The sequence below is a fragment of the Muntiacus reevesi genome, chromosome 8 (genome assembly GCF_963930625.1).
Source record: "Muntiacus reevesi chromosome 8, mMunRee1.1, whole genome shotgun sequence".
Lineage (NCBI taxonomy): Eukaryota > Metazoa > Chordata > Mammalia > Artiodactyla > Cervidae > Muntiacus > Muntiacus reevesi.
In genome coordinates, this window is record NC_089256.1 from 60,557,365 (window position 1) to 60,581,972 (window position 24,608).

The 24,608-nt window shown below is 56.9% G+C and overlaps 1 protein-coding gene across 2 annotated transcripts; it reads right to left on the reverse strand.

Moving 5' to 3' along the window:
- Nucleotides 1-828: 828 nt before the first annotated feature.
- On the reverse strand, nucleotides 829-22,525 carry EPHB3 (EPH receptor B3). 2 transcript variants are annotated; one of them, XM_065943087.1, is made up of 16 exons: nucleotides 21,987-22,525; nucleotides 12,995-13,059; nucleotides 11,226-11,898; nucleotides 8,534-8,689; nucleotides 7,408-7,749; nucleotides 7,120-7,244; nucleotides 6,803-6,962; nucleotides 6,613-6,721; nucleotides 6,191-6,243; nucleotides 5,008-5,130; nucleotides 4,647-4,894; nucleotides 3,959-4,174; nucleotides 3,698-3,847; nucleotides 3,412-3,605; nucleotides 3,166-3,321; nucleotides 829-3,061 (listed from the first exon to the last, which is right to left on the reverse strand). In XM_065943087.1, exons 1-16 carry the CDS (start codon nucleotides 22,096-22,098, stop codon nucleotides 2,953-2,955), a joined length of 2,991 nt encoding a protein of 996 aa, XP_065799159.1. In that variant the 5' UTR covers nucleotides 22,099-22,525; the 3' UTR covers nucleotides 829-2,952. The 2 variants fall into 2 exon arrangements, with proteins under 2 accessions (XP_065799159.1, XP_065799160.1); XM_065943088.1 differs by lacking the exon at nucleotides 21,987-22,525 and adding an exon at nucleotides 14,632-14,647.
- Nucleotides 22,526-24,608: the final 2,083 nt, after the last annotated feature.

Below are 24,608 nucleotides of genomic sequence, written 5' to 3' on the forward strand. Positions count from 1 at the left end.
GCGCCTTCAACGAAGGGGATGGCTTTTGTTCTCCCTTCTTTGCATCCCTTCCCCCACCTCTTCTCAATCGTGGGAAGCTCTTATGGTGTGTGGGCTGGGAGGTGGGGCCAGGCAGGGTATTGTAATGGGAGGTAAGAACGTGATTTGGGGACATGGCGTGCTTGCAGGGAAGTAACAAATCCGGACACAAGTGAAGGGAGGTATGTGCCCCGTGCTGCACAAGGCACATTCAACAGAGTACTTTATGCCCCCTTCAAATCTTCGTCCTGGAGCGCACCCACCAACTGCCCCTTCACTGTGCGGCTCCCAGACCCCACCCCTCCCTCGGCGTTCAAAGCCCATGGTCTCACACTCTCTGCCTACCCACTGCGGGGATGCCCTACCTCTTCGGGCCGAGTCCCCATCCCAGAGTCCCGCTAAAATGATTAGAGTGAAGGAATAAGTGAGGGGGTCAACTCCAGGAGACGCGGGCCACGGACCTTCCCCCATCCCCGGGCCTCGAGAGTAGGAAGGCGACACGTGAGCAGGAGCTTGGAACACCCCCTCCCCTTTATCTGAGCCCTCAGCCCGGGAATGCGGCGCAGGACAGGATGCGCAGGACGCCACTCAACACTGCCTCCCCTCCTCTGGCCGCCCGCCACACCTCGCGCCGATGACAGCGGCGGCGCCTGGTTCCAAGGCGGCCTGGGTCCCCCACCTCGTCCCCTCTAGCCCCCGCCCTCGGCAGAGTTCCCAGCTAGGGAAGAGAGGAGGGCTCCGTCCCACTGGGTCCCCGATCCCCGAGGCTTCCCTCTCAGCTCCCCCGCCCCCACCGCCCGGGGCCTGAGCCTCGCGGGGCGCCCCTCCCCCGGGCAGCCTCTGCAGCGCCGCTGGGCTCCGTGGGGGGAATACTAAGGAGCCGCGCTGCGGGTCCAGCCCCAGCGCGGGAGCGCGCGGCGAGGGGCGGAGCGGCCCCGGGAACCGGCCCCAGCGCGGCCCCTGCCCCTCTCCCTGTCAGGCTTTGGGCTGGCGGGTCGAATGCCTCAACCTCCGCCTTGGACCAACTCCACTCTCGCCGGCTTGGTCTGCCTCCCGGGGTCTGGCCCCCTGCACCTGAAATAGCTGCCGGTTGCCTGCAGACCTTCAGCATCGCCAAACCCTAGCTACCGTCCCTACTTAGAAAGAATTCCGCTACGGAGCTCTGCCCTGCCTGGAAAGAAGTGCGGGACTGCTCTGTGTGAACCGGGAGATCCACAAGGCTTTGCCTACACTCCCTACCGGGTCCAGCCAGACTCTAATTTGGGATGGGCAGATTCCTTGGAAACCTGTTCATTGGCCCACAAAGGTTTACTGCCCAAGGTTCCCTCCTTCTGACACTGGGGAAGACACTGCATAAGCACACCCACCCCCCAAACACACACACGTTTCTGCATCTAAGGGGCCTCTGAGTCCCCATTCCCACTCCGCCCCCTTTCTCCTTTGACATTTATTTCCAGAAGCTGTTTTCCTAACCCTCTCCCTGGTTCTAGTTATTTATCCTCTGAACCTTTCAAGTGTGCAGGCAGTCTCAGGGTGGGAATCCCAGCCTCAGGCCTCACTTACTGGCTCAGCAACTTTGGGCAAGTTACTTAACCTCTCCCCTTCCTCCTCTGTAAAAAAGAGATAAAAATACTTCCTACCCTGGCTCAGTTGTTGTGAGATTAAATAAGATCCATGTATAAATGGAGCATTTTAGCCCAGTGCCAGGAACATGGTAATTGTTTAGGAAAGAGTAGCCACACTTCTCTGCTGACACTTGCTGAAAAGGACTGCCCTCTGCATCTGAACAGCAGTGGGGTCCCATCCTCTTTGTCCTGGGCCCTGTGCCCCTGGAAGCTGATCAACTCCCTGCACCCCCAGCTCCTTCTAGACAATGAGTGTGAAAGGACTCGGTCTATAAAACACCATCCAGACTAGAGTGTCTGCCCAGACAGCCCCTGGAATGGGAATGCCTGGGCCTTAGACGGAAGGAGCTCTGGGGGAGTTTGCTCTATGCTGTTATCACCCCACTTCCAAGAAGTCAGGTGCAACAAGGCTGAAACACAAAAGGGAAGTTGAGCCTGGAGAAGCCTGGATTTGGCCTCCCAATGACTCCTGGGAATTCTGAAGGGCCAGGGCTGAGGGGCCATGAATTTGGGAGGTGGAATGAGGAGGGGCAAGAGAATCATCTTATTGCCTTTATTCCGCTGACGGCCCAACTGGCCCCACGGCAGGGCACAGGGCCAAGCCTTTACACACTCACCCATGCTCTCTGTGCAGGCCAGTGCATGCACACATACGCTCACACACACACACTCACACACACACATCCGACCTCTGGCTCTGAGAGTCAGTCTCTGCGGGGCAAGGGGCTGCTCCTCAGCTGGCCCCTGCTTGCCCTTTTATGACAGCACCAAGGGCGGGGGTGGGGCAGGACCCTCAGCCCCCAGAACAAGTCCCTGTGCAAACTGGAGGTGCCAGCTGGCTTCCGGTGGGGGGGCTTACGTTTCCCCATTCCCAGGGTTCCCTTCTCCAGTTCCTGAGGGAGGGACTGCTCTCTGCCTACCTGGGGGGCCAGACCCCTGCCAGGGCTGGGCCCTGGAACCCAGGCTTATTCCCCACCTGACCATGCCAGGACCTCCAGCACTGACGAACAGCCAAGTCTGAGGTGGTGGGGATCCCCCCACAGGCGAGCAGGAAGGCCTGGGCCCCGAGGGGCTGGGAAGGGGTCGTCACCCCCTCTCCTAATCCATCTTCAATATGAAGAGGTTTGGGGCACACTTCCTGGGGAGGGAGCACAGGCCTGGAGGAGAAGTCCCAGCTTGGGCCTCTCCCAATCTTCCATCTTCTGGGCCACAGCCTAAGGCTGGGCATCCAAAAGTCCAAAAGTCCAGTCGGCTGGTCGGAGTTCCTGCACGGTCCTTGGTGGGGCACGCACCCAGTGGGAGTCGGGTGTCAGACCTGCACAGGCAACGTCTGGTTCATCTGCAGCCGCATGTCCTGGATACTGCTGAGGATCTTCTTCTGGTGGCCCGCCAAGGTGACCCCGATCCGGAGCAGGTCTCTGCAGAGGGGCCAAGGGCAGTGTCAGTGCCTCCCCTCCTGCCCACCACTCGGGCCCAGCTCGGAGCCCCCAGCCCCGGCCCTCCAAATGTGAGGCACACTCACTCTGCAGTCATCTGGGCCACCAGGTCAAAGGATGCAAACCCCGCGCTGACAAAGCTCTCCTTGTACCGCCCCATCTTGATGGCGTCCAGCCAGTCACCAACTGTCGTGAAGGTCGTGTAGTCGGGGACCGTGCGGTCCAGGAGGGGTTGTGACATGCTGTGGGAAGAAGAGGGGACCTGATGAGTCCTGATGTCAGGGGAAGCAGGGTACAGCTGCTGGCTCCAGATCAGAGACTGAGGTACTGACCCAGACTGGGCACTGGCGATGACCTTAAGGCTGGCGGCATTACGAATGAGCTTGTCCAGGGTGTTGACGATCTGGGAGAATTTGGGCCTGAGGTTCCGGTCCCGCACCCAGCAGTCCAGCATGAGCTGGTGCAGCGCTGTGGGGCAGTCCATGGGTGGGGGCAGCCGATAATCTTGCTCCACGGCATTGATGACCTGAGCCAAGAGCCAGGAACCCTGGAGTGAGCCACCACTTGGCTACCCGGCAGCTCCCACCCCCCCGAGCACTCCTGGCAGGTCCCACTCACATCCTGGTTGCTCATGTCCCAGTAGGGTCGCTCGCCGTAGCTCATGACCTCCCACATGACGATGCCATAGCTCCAGACGTCACTAGCAGAGGTGAACTTCCGATAGGCTATGGCCTCTGGGGCGGTCCAGCGGATGGGGATCTTCCCGCCCTGGTGAGGGGGGCACACGCCCTTCACCCGATGTCTCGGGGCTGGTCCCCAGCCCCGAGCCCCTGCCTGGCTGGCCCCGCCCCCAGTCTCCCTCCCAGCTGCGTCCTGTACCAGGGAGCTGGTGTAGGTGGGATCAGAGGGGTCATCCTCCAAGAAGCGGGAGAGGCCAAAGTCTGAGACTTTGCAGACCAGGTTGCTGTTGACGAGGATGTTGCGGGCAGCCAGGTCTCGGTGCACGTAGTTCATCTCGGACAGGTACTTCATGCCGGCAGCAATGCCTCGCAACATGCCCACCAGCTGGATGACCGTGAACTGTCCGTCGTTGAGCTAGAGACAATGAGGAGGCTCAGGAGGCAGCCCATCCCCTCCTGCCCGGCCCTGGGTCTGTCCAAGAACCTGCCTGCCTGCCCACCTTCCCAGGTCTGTCAAGACCATGCCTCGTCTACCCCTCTGATCACATCCACTGTGCACTGAGAGTCAGGAGCTGCCCTCCTGTGTGGTCAGCATCTGTACATATCACCCGATTAACCCCTGTGAGGACCCAAAGAGCTCTTCCACTTTTATTTTACAGCCAAAGCAGCTGAGACTCAGAGAGGTTAAGTAAAGCCTGAGGTCACACAGGCAGCAGGGGGCAGAGTCAGGATGAGCACTCTGGTCTTCCTGGCTCTGAAAGGTCCAACTGTCTCCGTGCACTGTGCCACCTCAGCAAATATTTGGACTTGAATAGGGTCTGTCTGACTTGTGGGAGCGGGTGGTTTACCCAACCTAGCTCTCTTAGGGAGTGGAAGGGGGCTCTCACCCGCAGGAAGGAGTCCAGGGCGCAGTTCTCCATGAATTCAGTGAGGATCATGACTGGCCGACTTTTGGTGACCACGCCCTCTAGCCGGATTATGTTGGGGTGGTCAAACTGACCCATGATGGAGGCCTCGCTGAGGAAGTCCCGCCGCTGCCTCTCCGTGTAACCCACCTTCAGCGTCTTGATGGCCACAAACACCTCCCGGCGGCCAGGTTGTTTCAGCCGACCCCGGCACACTTCTCCAAACTCCCCTGCAGAGCACAAGGCACAGGTACTAAGCTACTTCTGTACCTAACTGGCCTCCGCCCTCCCCCAGGGGTAACCGTCAGCCTCTCCTCCCCACCGTGTACCCCAACAGACTCACCAGCTCCTATCACCTCCTCAATCTTGACACAGGACACATCAATCTCCTTAGCAAACTCCCGCACAGCCTCATTAGGGTCTTCATAGGTAAAGGGGTCGATATAAACCTTCATTCCAGGAGCAACTAGAGGAAGAAAAGGTGGGCATGAGAGGGAGTCAGATCCTTGGGCTGAGAACAGTGAGGGAACTCTGCCACCCAGATCCTGCACCAGTCTTCCTCCCTGTCCCCCGCCCCCATAGGAGCACATTCCCAACCTCCCTGCTAAGCCTGCTCTGTATTCCTTTCTGATGAAGCTAGAGCTCCCCCATCCCCACCCCACCACTGTCCCCTTGGTGAGAACTAGCAACCATAAGGGCTAGACACCTGGTATTCTTCTCCTTCTTTCTCCCTCATCTCTCATCACGTCAAAGCCTGTTTCAGGCCCGTCCCTCCCCGCATTCCCTCTGCCCCGACCTTGCCAGGCCGTCATCACCCAGAGTACTGCCATAGCCGCCCAGCTGGGCTCTCTGCCTCTGGACTTTTCTCACCTATCTAGCCCGCATACCTGTCTTCCTACAACAATACTTTCATTGTATTGCTCCCCAGCTTGAGAGCTTTTCAGATTACCTATGGTGCAGTCAAGTCCAAACTCCTCTGCCTGCCTTTCACGACCCTCTGAGGACTGGCCGCAACTACCCAGCCTGGCTTCCCAGCAGCTGTCAAACCAGTCTTCTCACTGCCCCCACAGTTGGGCACTCTCTCCACCCCACCCACTACCTTCCAGAGGCTCCTCTAGCCCAGAATGCTCCCCCTTCCACCTCTCTAAACCCCACTAAATCTCACCTGGCTCAGCTCAGCCCAAGGCTACCTCCTCCAGGAAGCCTTCCTCTCTTCTGAACTCTCACTGCCTTCTGTCGCAGGAACCCCCGACTTAACACTGAATTGTTCTCTCATTGTTTCCTGTATGTACTATGTTGTCTTTCTCACAAAACTAACTACCCCTGAGGACAGGGGTCACATCTCACTCATCTCTGGGGCTAGCACGAGTGAGTAGGGGCTCAGGAAATGGCACTTAATTGGAAGCAGGACGGGGCAGCCAGGGGAGGAGTTAAAGGAATGAAGTCCCAGCCAGGGAAGAGGGTATCCCCAAGCCCTGCAGGGACCAAGGGAGCGTTGGGAGGTAGGAATGAGGAGGCAGACTCACTGTATTGCTGCAGCTTCTCTGTATACTCCGAATCAGAGCTGTGCCGCTGCTTCCTAGGGGGAAGGGGAGAGGGGAGGCCTGAGACAAGTCCAAGCTCCCTCCGTTCAGGGAACCCTTGGGCTCATAGGAGGGGCAGAGTGCACAGGGGATGGCCCGGTGCCTGGTCCCATGGTCAGTGGTTATAGCTACCTCTGGGTCTGTGGGCAAGGGGATCAGTGGACTTGATCCTGAGGGAATTTGGGGACAGAGAGGGGACAGAATGAAGACATGGGTGTGGATTGGAAAGGGCCTCTCCAGCAATGACACCCTGGGACTAGGAAGGCTGTGGTTCCAGGTCTGATGTGGGTGGTGGTCACCTATGCGCTGAGAGGGCTCAAGGGCACTAAAGGAATGCTCCAGTGGGGCCCTGGGCCCATCGGTACCTGAGGCAGACGACGGCAATGACCACCACAGCCGCTACGAAGACCAGCCCAGCAGTGGCTGAGCCCACGATGAGGGGGAGTTGCTCCTGGAGCTGCTGGGCGCCGGAGCCTAGAGACGAGGAGGAGGCACAGGTGAGTGGAGGGGTGGCAAGCGTGGGCGGGGCGGGGACAGGTGTTGGGGGGCGTGTACCTCTCTCGCTTGTGGTCTCAAACTCAGCTGGGTGGCTGTATTGCCCATAGCCAGCTACCGTGCGGGCACGGACCTGGACCACGTAGCGGGCGTCAGGCCTCAGCCCATCCAGCTGCACGGAGTTCTTCTGGCTGGTCACGGTGGAGGCGATGCCCTCACTCTGCAACACCAGGAGGACACTGAGTCTGTGGGTCCTGACCTCCGGTGGCCCCTGCCCAGCCTCCTCAGTACCCAAAGCTTCGCTCCCAGGGGACCCCAACACTATCCGCAGTGATCTTCTTGCCCCAGGGCTTCCTCCTGCCCTTTGAGGCTCTGACCTTCTCAAAGTACTTCATCTCGTAGTCCAGGATGACTCCATTGGGCCGCTCTGGGGGCGCCCAGGACAGGGTCAGGCTGCTCCCGGAGCTGCTGTGCAGGCGTAGGGTCGGCACTTCGGAGGGGGCTAGGGAAGGGGTGGGGCTCAGCATGGGCTCCTCAGGCCCTGGCATCCTTCCCAAGGACCCAGTTCCCAGGGGCCCCCCGGTGGACCATGGGCAGGCCCCAGACAACTCCGCTCTGGGTGGGGGAAGGTGACCCAGGCCCTCCCCTCCAATTGCCCTCCTCACCAGCCTGGTTGGTGGTGATATTCACAGCTGCGTAACGGGGGGGCAGAGGGCTCTTGCCGGAGACCCCGTTGACCGCCTGCACCTCGAAGGTATAGCGTGTGTGGGCCAGCAGGTGGCTGATGTGCACCCGGCGCTCGGTCAGGCCCAGCTGCCGAGGCACAAACTCCACGTTGTCATCACAGCGTGAGCAGGTCATGGTCCCGGGGCCCCCGTGGCACTTCTTGCAGATGACATTGTAGAGGAGGTCGTCCCGGCCACCCAGGTCCCGGGGCTCACTCCACTCAAGGATCAGCGAGGTCTCGTTCACATTAGAGATCACACCCCGGGGCGGAGATGGCACCGCTATGGGGAAGATGAGGGGGAGAGCGGTGAGCTGAGGTGTGGGGACCACCCTCTGCCCAGAGTGTCTGCGTTCTCCAAGCTGCTTCCTACCTCTGCTTTTGCCTCTGCTTTCATATGCAGAATACCTTTCCTATGCCTCTTCACACTCCTATTTGGGCACACTCCTATTTGGCCTTTAAGGGTCAACATGAGAGGTCACCTCCTCTTGGAAACCTTCCTTGATTCATCCTCTCCCCATCCTATGTACTCCCGTAACCATTCCTGGGCATCCTGCCAGCCTTGCATTTAGCACATTATACGGTGGTTATCTGTTTCCACATCTGTTTCTCCCACCAGGTTGCAAGTTCCTAGGACAGTTGACTGCATCATTCCTGGTGCCTGGCAATGCCTGGCACCAAAGGCCAGAGCAGGGAGAAAGCAGAATCCCAGGCTGTCCCAGGGATGAGGCCCCTTCTCTGGTTAGAGCTGGACCAAAAGAATAGCAGTCCTAGACAGAAGAAGCAGCAGTGAACTAGAGGGTCCTAGATAGTTCCTGATACCCAGCTAGGAGCTAGCAGATGCTTATTTAGTATTGGTGGAGGGCTAAGCCTTTCAATTCACCTGGTTTCTGGCTCAGGGGCTGGTCAATTCCTACCTGCGCCGTGTTGAGCACAACATCTAACCCCCACCCTCAGTGTCCCCATCTGGAAAGTGGAGATATTCACAGAGACTGTTTAGGCATCCCCAGCCTGGCCCGCAGAGGGAAGGCCTGGAGTGGAGAACATGAGGACGCGCCACCACTCACTGGTACAGGCACTGTCTGCGGAGTCGGAGTCTGCGCGGTAGAAGTTGTTATGGCAGGTGCAGATGCCAGCGGCTGGTGCAGTGGTGCGACTATTGGGTGGACAGGGGAGGCAGGGCCCTTCTCCCTGCTTCGCCTTGTAGCTCCCGGGGGGACAGGCTGTGGGGGAGAAGAGGATGGACGTCTCAGCTCTCTCCCCTGCAGACACAACCCTCCACACCTCCATGGGAATCTGGCCCTCCCCCAGCACAGGTCTTGGCCCCTCCACCTCCCAGACTGTGCAAGCCATGCTGGTATTGCCTAATCTGGCTGCAGCTACAAAAGGCCCTTCTGCCTCGTGGAAACCCCACGTCAGCGGATTCCTCCCCGCCCCTCCCCCACCCCCACCCCTGGGGCCTCATGGAAGAAGACGTCAGCTCCATCACCTGGACAGCCTGGACTTGTCGAGGCAGAGAAGAGAGAGGGAGGAGGAGGAAGAGGAGGGGGATGGGAAGAGACCGCTAGCAGGCCAGCAGCACACTCTACTCTGCTGGGATGCCCCCACCCCTCCCTGAAACTCAAGGACAATTACTCCTAAAGAGCCTGAAGAACACCCCAGAACAACCAGCGGTGGGGACTCTGAGTTTCACGGCCCACCTCTCTCCCTGCCCACCAGAAGCAGGGCAGCAGCTCCTTTCTGCCCTGGGGCAGGGGTGGGGGCTGAGAAGGGGTGAGAAAAGTAGAGAAAGAAAGCAGGCAGGAAGGCTGAGGTCACCTGGAGTTCAGAGGCCTCAGAGTGTCCACAAGGGGAACTCTAAACCCAAGAGGAAGCCTAGAGCTCCGTGCCTGAAATCCTGGCACCTCTATCTGGACTTGGGTTTCTGGAGATCCCCTATATCTATGATGGCCATATGATTTATTACTCAAACTGGACTGTTTTGAGAGTGAAAGGGGTCACAAGTAATAATCAGGATAGCTTGATGAGCGTAAACCAGGGCTGCCCTGGACACACTAACTCATATGGTCACCCTGTCCATACACAACTGCTTTCTAGAAGGTTATCCTGAGTGTGGGATCCCCGGAGCTGGGGCTATGCCTTCTCTGGGGTTTAATCTCCCCTGACTAAGGTGATATTCCATCCAAGCTCCTTTGAACCAGTGGGAGAGGGGGCAGGGGCCAGGCCAGCCTGGTTGCCATGGGAACCAGCATGCATTTCCTGCCAGGGACCTGCAGAATGTTAGCCCCTCTTCAGGCTGTCAGGCTCATCACCCCCCACCCCCTTTCTCCACTTAGGAGGAGGAAGTCTAGGGGCAGGTTCCCATAGTGAAGTGGAGAGGCGCCAGGCAAGGCACTGTTCACCTTCCCATGACAGCACAGACATGAAGCCTCACAGCCAGTTTGGGCCACCAGCCCCCCCACACCGAGGGCTGTGCTAAGAGCTGGCTCCCACCCTTTGGCGCTTCAGGCTGCAAGCTCCAGGAGGGCAGACAAGGCCCTCAGCACCTTGACACGCATGGAACAGCAGCTTAATGAGTCTGTGTTCCCAATGCCCACATTCCCAACCACGAGGCCTGGAGAGCAGAACCTCTCTGAGCCTCCTTATTGGCTAAACAGAAGAGGTAACTGGAATCTACCATACAAGACCGTGGTGAGGCTCAGATGAGAGAACCTCTTGTGAACGGGGATTATAGCTGGCAAGTCTAGTACACTGGTGAGGTCTTATGAGTCTTGGCAAGCCACCAGAGACAGGCCCCCTAACCTCCTTGTTGCATGCTTGCGTGTGCACGTGCTCAGTTGCTCAGTTGTATCTGACTCTTTCCGACCGCATGGACTGTAGCCCACCAGGCTCCTCTGTCCATGGGATTTCCCCAGCAAGAATACTGGAGTGAGTTGCCATTTCCAGGGGATCTTCCCAACCCAGGGATCGAACCCACATCTTCTGCATTGGCAGGTGGATTCTTTACTACTGTGCCACCTGGGAAGCCTGCTCTTGTGTATGAATCAAGGACAAAACAATCCCTGTCCCCTGCATCCCAAAACTCCTGAAAGTCACAGCACACACTTACATGGTGCTCTGCTTCCCCGTGTGCCAGGCACTGTTCCAAGGGCACCCATGCAGTGATTCAGTTCAGCCCCATTACAGCTCCATGAAGGAATCACCACTAATGCCCCCATTTTGCATGTAATAAGGAAACCAGGGTTCAAGAGTTCAGTGACTTGCCCAAGGTCTCACAGGTGGCAAGTGGCAGAGTCAGAACTCAGGAGTTCAGAGACAGGGGCCTCTGATCTCTGTACTATAAATGTAGCCTCTTAAGATGCAGACGAGACCCCCAGGTTAAAGGGCCAAGCATGAGGAGCTCCAGGGCCCATCTAATATTTCTGGGTGACACATACACTTGGGCCTGAACAAGTGGGCATCTCTGCCGGCCTCACGAGGCTCTGAGCACATTCTCCAGGTGCCTATTTGTCAAGGATTCCCCACGGTTTCCTTCCTCTCTCTTTAGCTTCATTATTTCTTCTATGATTCTGGAGTCTCTCCTCATTTTCTCCCATCTCCCTTCTTGTACAACATTTTTGGCACCTGCACGTGATACCCCTCTTCCCTTTCCTTCCTCTGCCCCAGATCGGGCAGGTAGGAAGCAGTGGGTAGGGGACTGTGGGTGGTGGCGGCCCAGGCCTATCCTCCCTCCCCGCCCCTAGGCCAGTCCTCACTCACGGCGGCACTGGGACTCCTTGGCAGCTGGCTCATGGCCGGTGGCACAGGTACAGGCGCCCACAGGCACCATCCACTCCCCGTCACCATTGCAGTAGAGCTTGAGGGGCACGGACACCTCCACGGCGTTGGCGATGCAGGTGCCAGGGGCGATGACCAGTGAGGTGGGCTCAGCCCCAGTGAGGGTTTCAGGGAAGAGCGCAAAGCCTGCAGTGGTGGACGCACACTTCTTGTAGAATGCGCGCACGGAGATGAGCGACATGCAGGCGCCCTGGTCCTGGAAGGCCAAGTAGAAGCCGGCCTTGGAGAGCGGCCCAAAGCTGCGCACCTTGGTGTTGACACGGCCAGCATCAAGCCGGGAGAAGCTCTCATCAGGTGCGATGGTGTCCACCTTCACGTAGGGGTTCTCCATCCAGAAGGGGGAGGAGGCTGAGGCCACATCACTGTCAGCCTCATAGTAGAAGAGGTTGAAGGTCTCCTTGCAGGAGCCAGGGATATTGGGGATGCTATTGCAGTCCCGCACAGTGAACTTCAGCTCCACGTAGACCCGCTGCACATCTCGCCGCCAGATGAAGCCTGTGCGAAGCCAGTTGTTCTGGCTGGACTCCCGCACGTTACACACCTGATACGTGCGGATGGGGTTCATGGCTTCGTCATAGCCACTCACCTCTTCCCACTGTGCAAGCGAAAAAGACGGACAGTGAGACCAGCATCTGCCGGGTGCTTATCACAAGCCCAGATCTGTTCTATTTACTTCACAGAGATGCTTCCGTGGTGCAGTGGTTGGGCATATAGACTAGTGGGTTCCAGTCTCAGTTCTCTGTTTGCTGTGTGACTACAGGTAAGTCACTTAACCTCCCTGGCCTCCATTTCCCCATCTGGAACATGGTAAGAATAAAGATATTTAAGGAATAAATGACTTTAACTGAATAAAGCACTTAGAACGGGGCATCTGATCAGTACTTTGTAAGTATCATCTATATTACTTATTATCTTTATGCCTCAGTTTCATTGTCTATAAAATGGGACCGATTGAAAGTAAATGAGGCTGTGAGGAATTAAATAAATCCAATAAACACTGATTACCACTATTACCATCACATTTAGCCTTCACAGTTCCTTAAGAAGATACATCTGTTGTTCCCACTCCTGAGAAGAGGAAGCCAAGACTCACAAAGGCAGGGACTTGCCCAAGGTCACAGAATCAGGTCTGGTGACTTGACAGTCTGTAATGTCACCCAAACCCAGTATTCCAGAACTTAGTACAGTTGTGGAGGCCATCGAGGGAAGTCAGATAGAACACTTTAGAGATGTCAAGGAATGTATAGGAATGTAACATTCAAAAAATGGAGGCCCAGAAAGGTAAACTGTCTTGCTCAAAGTCACAGCAAGTCAGAGATCTGGAACCAACGTTTCTTTGTTCCCAAGCTAGTGCTCCTCCCAAGGACCCAGGAAGGAGGAAGATGACAGACATGCAAAGGGCTGTCAGGTAGTAAGGGAAGGGAATAGCCTGAAGACAGGCTGAGGGGTGGGCAGAGGGAGAGCGAGACAAAGATGGTGTGTATGTGGGAGCAAGGACAGAGGCAGGCTGAAGGGTCAGAGATGAAAACATTTTCAGGGATGGACCAGCAGGCAAGGAGGAAGGTGACAGGTGCAGACGATGCAGATGCCACAGATGGGAAAACTGACAAACAGGGGACAGAGGCAGCCCTGCTGAGGCAAAGGGGCCAATTGGCAAGCAACACTTAGGAGGAATGGAGAGGAGGTCTTACCCCACTTTCTGGATGAGAGGTCCATGCCAACTCAGATGTCACCCATTTTGTATCCATGAGGGTCTCTGCAGGAGCAACAGGAGAAAAAAGGTCAGGGGCCAAGCTTAGGATAAGGAGAAAGAGGAGGTTGCCCAGCAAAGTCCAGGATGCCAGACATCAATTCCCACCAGGTTCTCCCAGGTTCCCAAAGCTCTCAGCTCCCTAGGCCCAGAGGAGACCCTGCAGCCACTCCCAGAGATGTCACAGCCTCAAAGATGTCTTGTCAGGTCAGCTGGGAGTGGGTGTTAGTCGCTGACCCCAGGTCTGGGTTAATGAGGCAGGAGCCAGGGCCGGTTCACACACCTACAGGCTCTACTAATCTCCACACAAAGGGGCTGGCAGGGCCTTTATCCTGGAACAAAGGGCCGTGTGCTTCAGACCCTGTTGCCCAGGCCTCCCCTGACTCCATTCCCAACACAAAGGCGCAGCCCCACACACGCCCAGGGGAATGGGAGAACAGTGGCAGGCCAGAGCCCACACCCACCCAGCCTCCTACACAACCACCTCTGGTGGACAGGACAGGAATGCTGTTTGAGAATGGGGTGAGGATCACCAAGGCCTAGCCAGCTCCTCTAGAGCTAGTTCAGTTGTTCCTGCAATCCTTGGATAAAAGTACTGTTGGTGTACCCCTTTTACAGATGAGAAAACTGATGCCTGGATACAGTATGTGAAAAAAGTGAAACTGTTAGTCACTCAGTTGTGTCCGACTCTGCGATCCCATAAACTGTAGCCCACCGGGCTCCTCCGTCCGTGGGATTCTCCAAGCAAGAATAGTGGAGTGGGTAGCTATTCCCTTCTCCCCGTGTTCTTCCCAACCCAGGGATCGAACTCAGGTCTGCTGCATAGCAGGCAGATTCTATACTGTCGAAGCCACCAGGGAAGCCCAAGTACGATATATATAGGACCTAAGGTAAAACTGCTAGAATTTGAGGTGAAAAGTTTTGAAACATGTCTCAAATTCAAGTCTGACTCTACAATCAATCTCTTAACCAGGGTACTGTGACTGCAATATGCCCTTCTGTAAAGGGGAAACAGAGAAAGCCGAGAAAGCTCCTGTGTATACTTTGTCTCAACCAAGCTGTCACCTCCTCCAAGAAGCCTACCCTGAACCCCCAAGTCAGTGTTAGATGCCTTCCTCTCTGTATCCAGGGCCAAGGGCTTTGTTGCAGCATCAATCCCATTCTAAGCTTCGGGTTTTTTGTCTGTCTCCTTTTGCTTGGCTATAGGATGGGTCTATTAATGCTTATGACATAAATTTGCTCCCCTAGGAACTGGATCTGGGTTCTGGCTTGATAACTCTCCTCTCTGACAGTCTAACTCCAACATCAGACCTAGGAGTGGGAAAGAGGTCCTGAGTCTTTTCTCATAGCCTGGAAGACAGCCAGTGGTTCTCCCCTCAACTCCAAGCTGGAATGGGGCAGGATTGCCCCAGAACTCCTGGGGGCCTATACATCAACAGTGGGGGTAGGCTGGAGGTACTTGGAGAAGGGAAAGACCCAAACCCTACAGACTCCCGGCTTGTGGTCTTTGCCAGTTTCCTGCAGTCTGGGTCTGAGCAGGGGATGGTGGAGGAGGCAGCTGTGGGCCCAGGCCCTCACGTGAGGCAAAGGGGGCGGCCAGCAGCAGCCATTCACTTGGGGAGCGAGGCTCCCTCCTCCTTCCTGCAGCAGCAGCTGGTCCCTGGAGGACCGGGCTGAGGGGTGAGCCATCCCAGCTTCTTCGTCGGTGGCCTGATACGCCCCTCTGGCAGACAGACAGACAGACAGCGACGTTCAGCGCGGGGGCGGGGAGGGGTCCGGGAGAGAAGAGGGGGTGGGCAGAAGCAGGGGCTCAGAGATAGGCAGGGAGGGAGACCGGCGGGGCTCGGGGCTCGGGGCGGAGCGGGCGAATGGTGGGCGGCACCGGAGCAGGAGGGATGTGCGGGGCGGCGGGCTAGGACCAGACTGCCGGGATGGCCGGCGGCGGACTACAAAAGACAAGGAGGCCCAAGGAGACAGACGCGGAGAGGGAGTTGCCAAGTAGCCTCTTCCCCAGCCAGCAGCCCGGAGTGCTGCGGTCCCTGGGAGCCCCTGGGAGCCGCGAGCCAAGTGCACCCCCCACCCCCAGCCAGTCCGCCTGCTGGTCTGCCCGCTGCCCGCCGCCCGCCACCGCCACCGAGCCGGCCAGGGCTCCCACCGCTCCCTCGAGCTGCCTCCCTCCTCCCTCTCCCTCACTTCCTTCTGCTCAGCCTGTGCCAAACCCATCTGGAACTGTTTAAACCCAAATATTCAGCCCCCTCCCCCCTCCAGGCCAGATTCCTCCACAGTTTAAAACAAGCCCAGCGCTGGCTCTGAGAGGCGGGAGGGAGGGGGCGCCGGGGAGGGAGGCAGGGGGGAAGGTTGGTGAGGGGAGGCTCTTCATTTCTGTTTAATTTCTGGGGAGCGAGCGAGGGAGGGGGCGGGGGGATCGGCCCTTGGCCATCGCTCAGCCTTGGCCATCGCTCAATCTCGGCACATTTTTCCCATTAATGAGGAGAGGACTTAGATTTCGAGTCATGTGTGCCTGAGGAAGGGCTCGGTCACCCTGGCGGGGAGGGGCTTGCTCTCTGGGGGAGGCGAAGGGCCTACTCCCTTCTGCAGGAGGGAGGCCCTGAGGGGCCTGGGTCCCAGCCTCAGGAAGAACATGGGGGTGAATCTGTCTGTGGTGTTGAGGGGGAGAGACTCACCCCTCCAGAGCCCACCCTTCCTGTGTGTAGTGTGTGTGTGTGTGTGTGTGTAAGTACACACTTGCTGGGGTAAAGGATACAGGTACAAGGGACAAGGACAAAACAGGAATGAAGGAGCAGCCTCCAAACTCCCCAGCTGCCCCCCTCACGCCCACCCCCTTCTGTCCCACCATGTGGCTGCTGGGGGGAAACCAGGGGGCGGTGGACACTTGCAGATACAGGCTCTGTTGGGCAGGGAACCCCACCACCACCCCTGCCCGCCCCCCCTGGCAAGAAAGGGGAGGAAGTGGCCACCAGGCCTTTCTGGAACTCCCTGGGACTGGGGCTTCATGGCTCAGAAGGAAAGCAGCACCCCTTTCGGGTTTCACGGGGCCAACGGGAATGGCCACGTGGCAGCAGCTGTGTGGCTCTCGCCTGTGCACAGAGAGGCACACACTTCACCAAGTTCTCAGTGACTGGGCTCCTTCCCACCACTGGGGCTAAAGAGCGACAAGTCCCACATATGGTGGACAAAAACACACAAAGCCACAGCCACCCGCAGACACACACACACGCTTTCACGCACAGTCTGCCTTTCACAGACACATGGATGCATCTGGTCCAAACAGATCAGTCTTCCTGAGACATCCATATACAATGAATCTTTCCTACACACAGATCCGGCATGCCTTAGGCAAAGACTCACTCTCACAGCCTTCATATGTGCGGATTTCCTGAGACATATGCATCCGCGAGGGCACATGCAGCCAACAGTGCGTTTTCCCTACACACCCAGCCGCACGCTATTGCCAACCACACGTCACAGTCTTAAGTGTAGTCAAGTGCAAACACAAACACCAGTTTGCCTGTACAGACGCCGCGACATGCTCTTACACAGTCATACACAACTAGCATCAGCTGCACACGCACAGATGCCCACTTGCACTGTGACATTCCACAGGAGCATGCGGACATAGTATACGTATCAATATCTAGAGGTGGCATAAAGCCTTGGAGTTGCATTCTCGATGCACATGCCACACACACACACATTCTGCAAGCCCGTTCTTTCTGTGAGGTGAGTTTTTAAGCGAGATGGAGAAGAGTGGGAGAGGGCACTCTTCTGCCGAGAAAGCAGAGAGACTGGGGCAGCCTTGACCAGAGGCACAGGGAAGGAACAAGCTCCAGACCGGCTTCCTGTGGCCCTGGCCCAGGCAGGAGCTGTCACAGGTCACGAGCCTGGTGGTGGGGCAGGGGCATGAAGATGCTTCTGGGTGTGGCAGGGTGCAGTCTCCCCAGGTATAGCCCTTGCCCAAGCAGCAGGCCACTTCCCTGCTAGCACAATGGTACCATCCCCAGCTCTGGGGCCATGGTAGGGTGGGGTGCCAGGATGAAGGCAGGTAGCCTCAGGAGCTTCGGGCAACACTTCCACACATAAGTTGGGGGCCCAGGAGGAGAACATCATGGGCAACCAGCATGTGTCGGAGGGCTTCACTGGGCCATACTGGTGCGGGGTGGGAGCCTGGCACCTGCCTTAGTGAAGGGCCAGGGGCACATGACTTTACGGAGCTACTAGATCCCACAGAATCCCCAAGCCCCAAGTCACACAAAGCACCCCACCCTGTGAGCAGGTGTGCCGGTGAGACTCAGAGAATAAAAAAAAAAATCTAGAGAACATGAGCAAGAAACAACCAGCCCAAACTCCAGACCACGGACTGTGAGGTGGCAGGAAAGGTCACACTCTCAACAGAGTGTGCAGGGGCAGGAGGACAGAGGCACAGGGTCTGAGCAAGAAGGCACGCCCTGGGACCCTGCCTGCAAAGAGAGGGGGAAGACTCCTCCAGAGTTGGTCCCCCTCTTCTGCCTGGAATCCCTACCTCAGTCAACCAACCTGAGCAATCTGTCCTGTCTTCTCCCCTCCCACCCCTCCCCTGAGTCTCAGCGTGCGCACATGTGTGTACCAACCTGCACACCCAGGGTGGTCAGCTCGAGAAGGAAGGGATCTGAAGCAGACTCTGCCACAGGACCTGGAGGACCTCCTCTCCCTCCCCCTGCCACGGCCCCAAGGCCCTCAGGTCTGGGTTGGAGGGGAGGGGAGCATCTCAGAACAGGGAACACATTTTGTTTTTCATTCTTCCCCTCAGATCACGGAGATTTATAATTAAATAAACCTGAGAGGGAGGAGAAGGGAAGAGGAAGCAAGGGGCAGGAGCCTAAATGCCTCAGTGCTCATCCATGGTCCCCACCCTGCAATGGAGGAGACCAGGGTTCAATCCTTGGGTTGGGAAGATCACCTGGAGAAGGGAATGGCTACCCACTCCAGTATTCTTGCCTGGAAAATTCCATGGACAGAGGAGCCTGGTGGACTATACAGCCCATGGGGTCACAAAGAGTCAGACACAGCTAAAGCGACTAATACTAAGAGGACTAATGGCCCCCACCCCAGTCATGGCCCTGCCAGCCAGCCAGAAGGGTGATGCACAGCTCACCTTTAAAGGCTTCCCTGGGATACTGGCCACAGCCGGTCTGACCAGGAGTCTCAGGGCAAAAAGACAACAGGAGACCGAGTGCCAGGGCCAGCCCTCGGGGCAGGGGGCCTCTCCCACCCCATCAGGTGCCCAGCTGTACCCAGTCTCCCTCCCCACCACCCCCAGCTGCCCAATCCCGACAAACCAGTTTGACTCAGCACAACAGGCAGGGCTACAATTTTCAAACTATGCAGGCCTGGTGATTCAGCCTCTTCATGCTGTTTAATTAGTGGAAGGCCGGGTGGCAGAGGCCTTGCCCAATGGCAGCTTTGGGTTAGCTCGCTGCTGCCGAGGCCACAGCAGCGGCGGCGGTGGCAGTTCTGGTTAAAAGGAACACGGTGACAGGCAAGCTGGTTCCCTCGAGTACCTGCCACTGTCCCTCGTCGCAGCTCTGAGGTGCCAGATCAAGACAGACGGGCGGGGGGCACCAGAGGCCACTCAAATACATGGGAAAGCCACAGAAACCCCAGCCCGCTGTCACTTTTCAGCTGCCACCGCCTCAGTGGTCACTGCTGCTGAGAAAGAGGTGGACTCACACATGCCTCTCTCCCCAGGGAGAGTCTTCCACTGCAGCAACAGAGCTTGCCTGGGAGAAGGCCGACCAGCCTCCACCTCTTATATCTGGTAACTGTTTCTCTTTTCTCCTAAGGGTGTCTTCCCAGCAGGGACCTCCCCATCCTATCTGAGGTATAAGGACCCTGTGGTCTGGACATCCTTCTTCATCTCACGCCCCGTCCCCAGTCCGCTCACCGACTGGACTCCACATCCCCAAGGGGAGAATGATCTTGGCTTGGGGGACTGGGGAACATTATACGAAAGAAGAGTGAGCAACCAGGTGGCCCTATTTCCCTGTGTCTGAGGGTAAATTTGAGGCAGTTTGTGTGCACGCTGGGGGCGGGGGAATCAATCAGAGGGCAAGGAAAGGTGTTTCTTTAACCAAGGAGGACAAGCAAGGACCCTGGCTCTATCCTCATGGAAGACTGAAACATTTGGAGGCAAAATCTTGGTGAACCCCAAGGGTGTAGATGAAAGAGCAACTAGGTGCTAGTTGGCATCTAACCAATGAGACCATGAGGGTCAGCACCCACAGCTCAAGAACCTGGCCTAAATATAACGACCCCAGAGGCCAAGGGCAAACCAAATACTAGCAAAACCAAAGGGGAGGCTGGAGTGAAGGGGTGAGATCCTCCACCCTTAAAGCTTGGGGATGCTGAAGAGATCTTTGGTGCTGGGTGTCCCACCTAGCCCTGCACTCTGGCCTAGCCCAGGACCCCCAAATCTACCCATCCCCCATTCAAGTTCCTGAATAAGGATGGGGTACAGGCAGGAGTCAAAGTCAAGTCTCTTCCTACCCCATCCTTTCCCTCCCAAAGCTGGAGAGAAATGGAGGTTGGGGGAGAGGGGATAGCAACTTCCCCAGACTAACTTCTCCTCCCCTCATCATTGCTTCCTCTAAGCTCCCTCCTGCAGGGCAAGTGTACACACCAGTTTCACTTTCTGGTGCTCCCCAAGGAGCAGACCCTAGGGTAATAATAATAACAACAGTTAGTCCTTGAATAACAATAGCTATGTGCTAAGCACTTGACACACATTAAGGATTCAATCTTCATAACACCCCCTAGGAGGTGGGTTCCACTACTATCCCATGTCACAGTGAGGGGGAGCAGGAGGGTGGGTAGGGGGACCACTGGGCTGGGGTCAGCGCCTGAGGCATCATCTCTCTTCTTTCTTTCTTTCTCACACTAACTGAAGACCCTAAGTTCTGATACATGGCAAACGTGAAGGAATTAATTAAAGCCACACTTGGGAGGCACTGCTACCTTCTTAGGAGCATCCCACACTGACCTGGCCTCCCAGCTACCACCCACGCAGTCAGGTAAGAGCCCCAGACCCCACTTCACAGCTGAGGGAGGAGGGGACAGAGTAAGGGCCACAGCCCCACTGCCCTCTCTTTCCTGGGCTGCTACAGCTCACCAGGCTTCTGCCTCCTGGTCTGCCCCTCACGTCCTGGGCCTGGAAACCCGGATGCCAGCTCCCAGCTAGGGCCTGCCAGCTAGGGTCTAAAGGGACCAGCAGATTGTGAGGAGTGAAAAGGAGAAATAAAGGAAGGGAAAGGGGAGGAAGGGACACAGGGAGGGAAGAAGGAAGGAAGGGGGGTGAGCCTTTTCAGGTAGCCCTTGCTCACCTGACCCAAACCACCCCCCTTCGCCCACTCTCAGCATCAGCACCCACCGCACCCCACAACAAGGGCTCTGGGGCCTGGCACACACAGCCCCGTAAGCGTGTCGCCTCTCCTGGGCTAAGGCACAGACCTGAGAACTCCAGCAGGCTCACACCCTTGAGGCAATCAACAACAAAGCTCCACACTGGTTTCTCACGCCTGTGATCCTATCACACACATGTGGGTGAGTGTGCGCCAAGTGTGGGTGCGACCTCGGTGTGTCTGTCTGGATTTGCATGTGTCCACCCGTGTGAATCAGTCTGTCAGCACCAATGGGCTCCGAGATAAAAGACGATGGGGATTCAGAAGAATGTTGTTTTTTTCTCCTGGAGAAAATGAAAAAGCAACCAGAAGATGCCTTTCTGTTGTAACTGTGTTCTTTTTCCTTCCAACCTTCAAGTTTACCGATTGTGAACAAGTCACACAGATTGTGAACCAAGTCACACAGAATTCGTTTTTGTTCTTAAACTAAGAAAAGTGACTAGATCGGTTAAAGATACCAAACAGAAGTATTGCTTGTCATCCCAGTTCCCCCCAGTCTGTGGTGTCCTTCCCTCCACATTCAGGAAGGTTTTTCTTCCCTCATTTAATGGCTCCAAAAATTTTAGAAAACCGTGTGTGGATGTGTGTGTATCTGTCTGTCTGTCTATTGTTTGCCCCGTGTCAGTGCCTCTGTCCCCGCAGGCTTGTGTCAAGTGAATGTATGTGAGCTCTCCCACAGGGGCCAAAACCACTTAGGCTGTACATCCAGGCACAGTCCTATGGAAGTTGGAGCAACCCCCCAGCAGCCCTCTCTGCAGGTCTCGCACAACCCACGGAGAAGCCTGGCCTTTTCCACTGGATAATGGGTAAGGCATCAGCTCTAGCTCTACTTGAGACAAACCCCACAGCCTCAGTTCGGTGGAGACCCCAGCACTGGGGGTGGGGGTCCTGCAAGAAGGCAGAGGGGGAGCGCCAGAGCAGTGTGCAACGGCGGTGCACACGGCACCTTGTGGGTAGTTGGCGCTCGGTAAACCGTCAACAATAACAGGCCCCCCGCCTCTCCATCCCCGCAGCCATCCCCTGACAAAGCGGAGTGCACGCACTCAGACTCTCACGGTTAACTCCAAGAGGTTCCTCGCCAACGCGGCCCCTCAACCTGGGGAGCTCAGCAGCAGCCTCGGAGCCCCGGCGTTGCCTGGTGGGGGTCGCCCACACTTCCCTGTATTCAGGAGGTGTGGAGGGCCCCGCTCCTCTGTCCTGAGTGCCCGGCACTCCTACAGAAGCTCACCGCCGGGCCATGACTTTTCAGGGACGCTCACCCAGGTCGAGCTGCCTGCGATCCCGCAACGGGCAGACGAGGCGGCGCCCAAGGCGTCCCCTCCACCCCAGCTCCAGCCCCTCGAGAGGGTGCGGGTGGCAGAGCCTCCTCCGAAGTGCGCCTGGACCGCATCGGACCGACACCGCAGACCCTCCCCCGGCACCCGCTCTGGCGACCCCAGACACCTTAACCCTTGGACGCACTCCCCCGACGCCGCTCACCTTCCAGCGCCCGGCAGCCGGCGGGCAGCAGCAGGGGCAGCAGCAGCAACGGAGAAAGCGGCAGGAGCCCCGGCGGCAGCAGCGGCGGCGGCGGCGGGCGGCCTCGGGCCATGGCCGGGGCTGGCTCCGGGAGCCGAGCCGGGCCGCGCCGGGCCGCGCCGGCGGGGCGGCGGGCACCCGCAGGAGGATCCGCTCGGCGGGCGCGAGAAGGCTCGCGCGCGGTCCCAGGAGATCCAAGAAAGGAGAGGATGCAACCCAGGCAAGCGGCTCCGGGACCCAGGCGGCGCCCTGAGTCGGGCGATCCCGGGGGATGCGAGCAGGTCGGTCCCGGGGGAATCTGGACTGACCGGTCCAGGAGGATCCCGGGCGCTTGGAAAGCTCGGAGCCAGAGAACTCGGGGAGGCGGGCCGGGGCGGGAGGGAGCAAGTGGTGGTAGTTCGGTGTGCACAGTAATCCAGCGGTCTCCTGCGGGCCCGACTCGGATCTGAGACTCCGGGTGCGCGCGCCGTCCGGGGTCCGAGCTGGGTTCTTGCTGCGCCGCTCACGTACTCACTTCTGCTGTCCCCAGCGCTGGCGCGGCCGCTCTGGACGAGAGGGGCGGGGCTGTCCGCCTGCCTGTCATCGCGGAGGCCCCGCCCCTAGCCACCCGCCGCCCACTCACAGACCGCCAGGCGCGCTGGTTCGGCCTCAACAGCACTCCGCCGGAGCTCAGTTGGCAGCGGTTCCATCACGCCCACCCTCAGGTTCTCTGAGGCTGGGGGTGGGCGGGGCCAAGGAAAAGATGAATTAGATTGGGCGGAGCGATACTGTCCATCAGAGGGAAAAACCCACCTCCTGTCCCCCAGCGGTGATTAGTAACCGAACCTGAGTCCGAGGTGCCATTCACGTAAAACGAGCCGGGGGCGCCCCCATGTGGTCTGCGCGTGCAAGAGGCCGCCCCCATGTGGCTGTCTTTACAGTCACGTCCAGACCCAACCTAATCGCGGCTTACGCAACTCCCAGGTGGGCGTCCTCCGCGACACATCCCGTGACCAGGACCTTCTCACTTGTTTATTCATTCATTCATTCATCTGTGTATTTCATCATTCTTTGAGCCAAAGACTGACTAGAGTTTTCTGGCGATACAGCAATGGATAAGACAGAGGTTTGTGTTCTCTTGGAGCTAACAGAGCGGTGGAGGCAGGCATGAAGTCATCACCGCAGAGTGTAACAGTTATTATTATGGAGGAAGGACAGAGTTGCTGCAGCACATGGGAGAGGCATGGCTATGTCTAGCCCTGAGGAAATGACATTCAAGCAGAAATATGAAAGATGAATAGTAGGCGAAGAATATGTGTGTGGGGACCGGGGAGGGCAGTTTCAAGCAAAGCAAACACACTTTGTGTGAAGTCCCAGGGACAAGAGAAACTGATATTCATTGGAGGAATTGGAAAGAAGTTCAGAGTATCTTAAATGTAGAGTTGGAGGTTGAGGGGAGCCAAAAGGAAGCTTGGGAGTCGGTGTGGGGAGCAGAGGATTTTTTTTTTTTTTTTTTTTTTTGGATTCAGAAGGCCTTCCTAAGAGCTAGGGTCTGAAGCAGGGGCATTACTTTATCAGATTAACATGGCTTCGCTGGGAAGAAAGAATGAGAGGAGGCAAGGGTGGAATCAGGGAGGTCAGTGAGGAAACTGTGCAGTGGGTCAGGCAGAGGAAGATGGTGGCTTGAACCAGAGTGGTGGCTATGGGGATGGAGAGAAGTGGGCAGGTCTAAGATATTTTAGGACGCAGAGCTTAGGCGAATTGTGACTGGGTGGTTGAGAAGCATGGGGTAAACAGAGACATTAAGAAGAATCCCCAGGTTTCTGAATTGGGCAAATAGACTCCTACCCCATTTGCTCAACAAACTCTTGCAAAGTGCAAAAAACACTCTGAAAAAAATTAGTCTAGTTTATTAAGATGTAGATGTTATTATAGCCCCATTTTACAAACAAAACTGACATCTAGAAAAGCTTAGTGACTTGCCCCAAGTCACAGTGCTCATAAGTAGCAGGGTGGGATTTGAATCAGAGTGTATAACTCTTTCTTTTTTTTTAAGGATTGTATAGCTTTCAGACTCACTCATTCTACTTCATCAGACACCTTAGGATCACTTGTTGGGACTCAGAATTTCTGGGGGTATGGAGCCCAGGAGTCTGCATCTCAAATAAGTATTCCAGGTAATTCTGATGCACTCTAAAGTCCAAGGGTCACTATCACCATGCAGCCTCCCACTGTCCTAATGGGAGAAACATCCATCCCTCTGAACCTCCCCCAGATACCATGAGATTTCTCAGGACAGAGAGTAAGAAATCAGATTCTGAGCTGCCTCAGAAGCAAGATGGTCACACTTAGTCCTTTGACCATGAAGTATCCTAAATCCAGTCCTAAAAGTTCCTTTAGTGTAAATGAGGTCATGGATCCAGTGCTCAGGGACATTGCTCTAGAGAGGTTAGTCCTACTGGCCAGAGGCATGTGAGGGTACATGGGACTGGAGTGGGAGTAAGGGGCAGGGGAGGATGCCATGAGATTCCCAGATTTCACCCCATGTGCTTCTGCCTTCAATCTGTTCTCAAGTCCCAGAGACTCCCAGAAACATCATTCAAG